This window comes from Ochotona curzoniae, unplaced genomic scaffold (genome assembly GCF_017591425.1).
Source record: "Ochotona curzoniae isolate NIBS_2020 unplaced genomic scaffold, NIBS_Ocur_1.0 contig_1, whole genome shotgun sequence".
In the NCBI taxonomy this organism is placed as follows: Eukaryota; Metazoa; Chordata; class Mammalia; order Lagomorpha; family Ochotonidae; genus Ochotona; species Ochotona curzoniae.
The window spans coordinates 46,282,929-46,287,320 of NW_024464918.1; the positions used below are offsets into that span (position 1 = coordinate 46,282,929).

Sequence of the window (4,392 nt, forward strand, 5' to 3'; positions counted from 1 at the left end):
GCACTGCTTGGAGCCGCAGTGCCCCACTGCTGGCCCAGCTCCCTGCTAATGCACTGCTTGGAGCCCCAGTGCCCCACTGCTGGCCCAGCTCCCTGCTAATGCACTGCTTGGAGCCGCAGTGCCCCACTGCTGGCCCAGCTCCCTGCTAATGCACTGCTTGGAGCCGCAGTGCCCCACTGCTGGCCCAGCTCCCTGCTAATGCACTGCTTGGAGCCGCAGTGCCCCACTGCTGGCCCAGCTCCCTGCTAATGCACTCGGGGAATCAGCGGATGACGGGCCTGGAGACCCACGTGCAGACCTGGAGGGCGTTTCAGGCTCCCGATCGCGTCATGGCTCAGCCCCTGCTGCTGCGGCCATTTGGAGAGTGACCCAGAAGACGAAAGACCTCTCTGCTTCTGCATTTCTCCGACTCTCTCTTCTTCCCTCTCTCACTCGCTCCCTGCCTCTTCTTCTCTCCATAACTCTACCTTTCAAACAAATAAGTAAATCTTTGAAAAAGAAAGGATACTCGACATGACTTCAATATTTTAAAGTTTATTAAGACTCTGTGGCTAATGTGTTCTGTCATGGATTGTCTGCCATGTGCTCTAGAGGAAAGTCCATATTCAGCTGCTCTGGGGGAGTGCTATGCCAGGATTGCTTGGGTCCATTGGACCAAGCATGAAGCTTCCGTTTTGCTGTTCTGAGTTTGGCTATAGTTTACATATACATTTTCAGTTTATTAAACACACATGACTGCTGAGGAGATACAGAGATAGTAGTATCGGGTAGTGGGGCATGCTGATTGAGGCTTTACAAAGCAGGATGGTTATCAGCCCATCTGCTGACCAAACTTGCCCTTCACCAGCACCTTCACGAAGGCCCTGGCCACCTCCTTGTTCCGCAGGCTGTAGATAAGGGGGTTGAGCATGGGGGTGAGGATGGTGTAGAAGGCTGACACTATCTTGTTCTGGGTTGGAGAATGATGTGAAACGGGCTGCATGTAGATGAACATGCCTGCCCCATAGAACATTCCCACCACCATGAGGTGGGAGGAGCAGGTGGCGAAGGCTTTGTGCCGCCCTTCCCCAGACCCCATGCGAAGGACAGCCAGAATCACCCGGACATAAGAGGCAATGATGACGACAACTGGGAAGAGGAGCATGACTACACAGCAGGTGAACATCAGCCTTTCGAAGTTTGAGGTACTGGTACAGGAAAGTGTGAGCACAGAAGGGACATCGCAGAAGAAGTGGGGTATTTCCCGGACACCACAGTACGGGAAGGACAATGCAACCACAAGGACAGTAATGCCGTCAGAGCAGCCCAGCAGCCAGGATGCAGCCACCAGGAGCCCACACACTTTGTGGCTCATGAGAATCGGGTACCTCAAGGGCTGGCAAATGGCCACATAACGGTCATAGGCCATGGCTGCCAACAGGAAGCATTCCACTCCTAGCAGCGAGACATAGAAGAAGATCTGGGTTCCACAGCCGGCTGGTGAGATGGTTCTCCTCCCGGACAGGTAGTTGAAGGCCATCTTGGGCACGGTGGTGCAGATGAGCATGAGGTCCATGAGGGAGAGCTGGCTGAGCAGGACATACATGGGTGTGTGGAGCTGGGCATCCACACGGATGAGGAGGACCATGGCTGAGTTCCCCATCAGGGCCACTAAGAAGACGACCAGGATGAGTGTGAAGAGGAAGGTGTGGATGGGGCTGTGGTCGAAGATCCCCAGCAGGATGAAGTCGGAGTTGAAGGTCCTGTTATCCCAGTACATGAGAGTATGTGGCCTGTGGAGGTGAAATACATGAGGCATGGCCAGAGTCTTCCTGGAACATGAGGAACCTGGGCATGACACAGTTGTCTGCCCGGGAAAGCTGAATACCTGGAACGTACGTTTTATCATGAAGCTAGGAGCCACACCTCTTACTTCTCAGGTTAACGTGTTTGGTAGATGGAAAGCAGAGAGATTGGCCGTGCTAGAAGATCTGGAAGAGGAGGAGCCAGACGCCCGGGACAGGAGGAGCTGGACACCCAAGAGAGGAAGAGCTGGATGCCCAAAAGAGGAGGAGCCAGACGCCAGGGACAGGAGGAACCAGACGCCAGGGACAGGAGGAACCAGACTCCAGGGACAGGAGGAACCAGACACCAGGGATAGGAGGAGCCAGACGCCAGGGACAGGAGGAGCCGGATGCCAGGACAGGAGGAGCCGGATGCCAGGGACAGGAGGAGCCAGACGCCAGGGACAGAGATGCCCTGGAAGGACTTCCCTCACTGCCCTCTACATCACCTGCACCAGGAGGCAGGTCCCTGAGATGACCTGACCACTGGGTTGGAGAAGCCCATGACCAGCACTTACTGAAGGAGCACCGCCCCCTCTGCTGGCTTTTGCAGCTCCATGACATGAGGCAATCATTGATCTTTCCGAGTCTCATTTTCTGATCTGTGGATACGGATGTTTAAATGTCATATTATGGGACGTTAGGGAGATGGAATGAAAGGATTTCATAGGAGGAATCTAGAGGACTGTCTAGAATACACCCAGATTACACAGGCCTGTCTTAAAGCACATAAGCCCAGAGGAAAGTGGCCCTTCTGACTTTAAAGCCAGGGGACCCCTGTTTTTGCGGAGTCGATGTCCCCCGTCTCTGACGGCAGGACCAGTGCAAATCCCCCCCAGGCTGAGCACCCCCGATCCTGGAGCAACCCCACCCCGACCTGAGGAAAGGGCGTCTGGCTTCTGCTCTTGCTTCCCTCCCTGTCGGCCAGCCCTCTGACCAGGGCACTGCACAGACCCACACGTGGCAAGTGCATTTCAGACTCTGGCAAAGAAAGTTTTCTGCACAGCTCAGACCAATGTACTAAAAGTGTATCTTATTAACGCACACTCTACGTTGTTTTACTGATGTTCAGTCAATACTGCCTCCCATATGCATGATGTTGGATTGAGTATTTATTAAGTTTGAATGAAAATGTTAGCATGCAGATAAGGATGAAAATAGTTTAAAATATGATCACTTTAAAAAAAACACATTCAGTACTGTTTCAACGGAGGTGCAAACGCTGTCAGAGAGCAGCATTGTTACTGTGCTGACAAGGGACACTCATCACGACAGAACGTTACCCTGGCTTGCCAACTGTTCCAAAGGGAGTTTTTGATGTGATTTCTGCAAGCTTAATTTCTTCTCATTTTTAAAAGTAGTCATCAAATACAATTGCATATTCAATTAGGGATGACTTAGGTATAATATAGTGTTAATATGCTATTTTCTTGTAATATTTTTAATGAGAATATGTTGTGGAAGGACATTGTGACCCTAGAAGTTCAATGACCACAAGATTACAATTGATAGCATTTGTATGAGAATAACAGAATGGGTACCTTTTGTATAACTGATTGGATGTCGTTTGTATGAGAACAACCGCGTGGGTTCCATTGGTATAGCTAAATCGTAGGAGAACAACTGAATCGATAGCATGTGAATGAGAACAGTTGGTGGGATATACAAAACAAAACAGTTCCAAACAAGGGTAGAACAATTGATGGTTCTGTAGATAAGCTCCATGCCCCCCACATCCTATGTGATCCTCGGTCTGTAAAAGTGTGATGCCCCTAATAAACTTTGGCTATTGACCACCAATAGGAAGCTCACGCATGTCATTATCCTCTCCGTGCACCAAGTGCATCGCTGATGGACAGCTAACAATATGTGTGTGTATTTTTTACTTTTCATGGAACAAGTGCTGTGAAGCCATCCTAACTGCACCATGGGTAGACATTTTCTGCAAGTCTAAACGGCCTGACCATCATTTAGATCATGGTAAGGTATGACTCCTGAGGACCCCCCTTGTGTTGCTGCTGAAATGACCGGCAGTCTAGTGTCTGTCTCCTAGGCCAAGCTACTGCCTGCACTGGGACTCAATGAGCACTTACTAGGCTCATCCAGGAGGTCCACTCCCATCGCAAGCACAGCTTGAACAGTGGATACAGGAGCTTCTTGCAGCAACCCCGTCCTCCTGCGCTCCTCCAGCGTGCTTGCAGTGAAAGCTCTCCTAAGCCACCCGCTTTCTAAGACACCCCCTCACTCATCCTTTAAGTGACACCTTCAGTAAATGCCAGGCTTCCTCCCACAGACGGCTACCAACACGGCTCACCAGGCCCGTGTTCAGAGGCAAGCAAGCAGGGATTTTGTCAGCATGGGGACTCACCACCTCGCAGGTGCAGTTTGTCTCCAGGACCTTTGGGTGGCACATATTTTCTGCTGCTTCTTCTCTTATAATGTTACCTGACGCAGAGTTCACCATCCCTTAATTTGTAATGTCACTGCACTCAAGGGTCTGGGACAATTCAACTCACAGCAAGTCAGCCGCTAGAATGTGACCTATGTGTGTCTGCTCAATACGGTGTCA

The 4,392-nt window shown here is 50.9% G+C and overlaps 1 protein-coding gene across 1 annotated transcript; it reads right to left on the bottom strand.

The window, feature by feature from the left end:
* Positions 1-811: 811 nt before the first annotated feature.
* Positions 812-1,759, bottom strand: LOC121152746 (olfactory receptor 2M3-like). The gene has a single exon (XM_040974932.1). The coding sequence runs from the start codon at positions 1,757-1,759 to the stop codon at positions 812-814; it is 948 nt and encodes a 315-aa protein (XP_040830866.1).
* Positions 1,760-4,392: the final 2,633 nt, after the last annotated feature.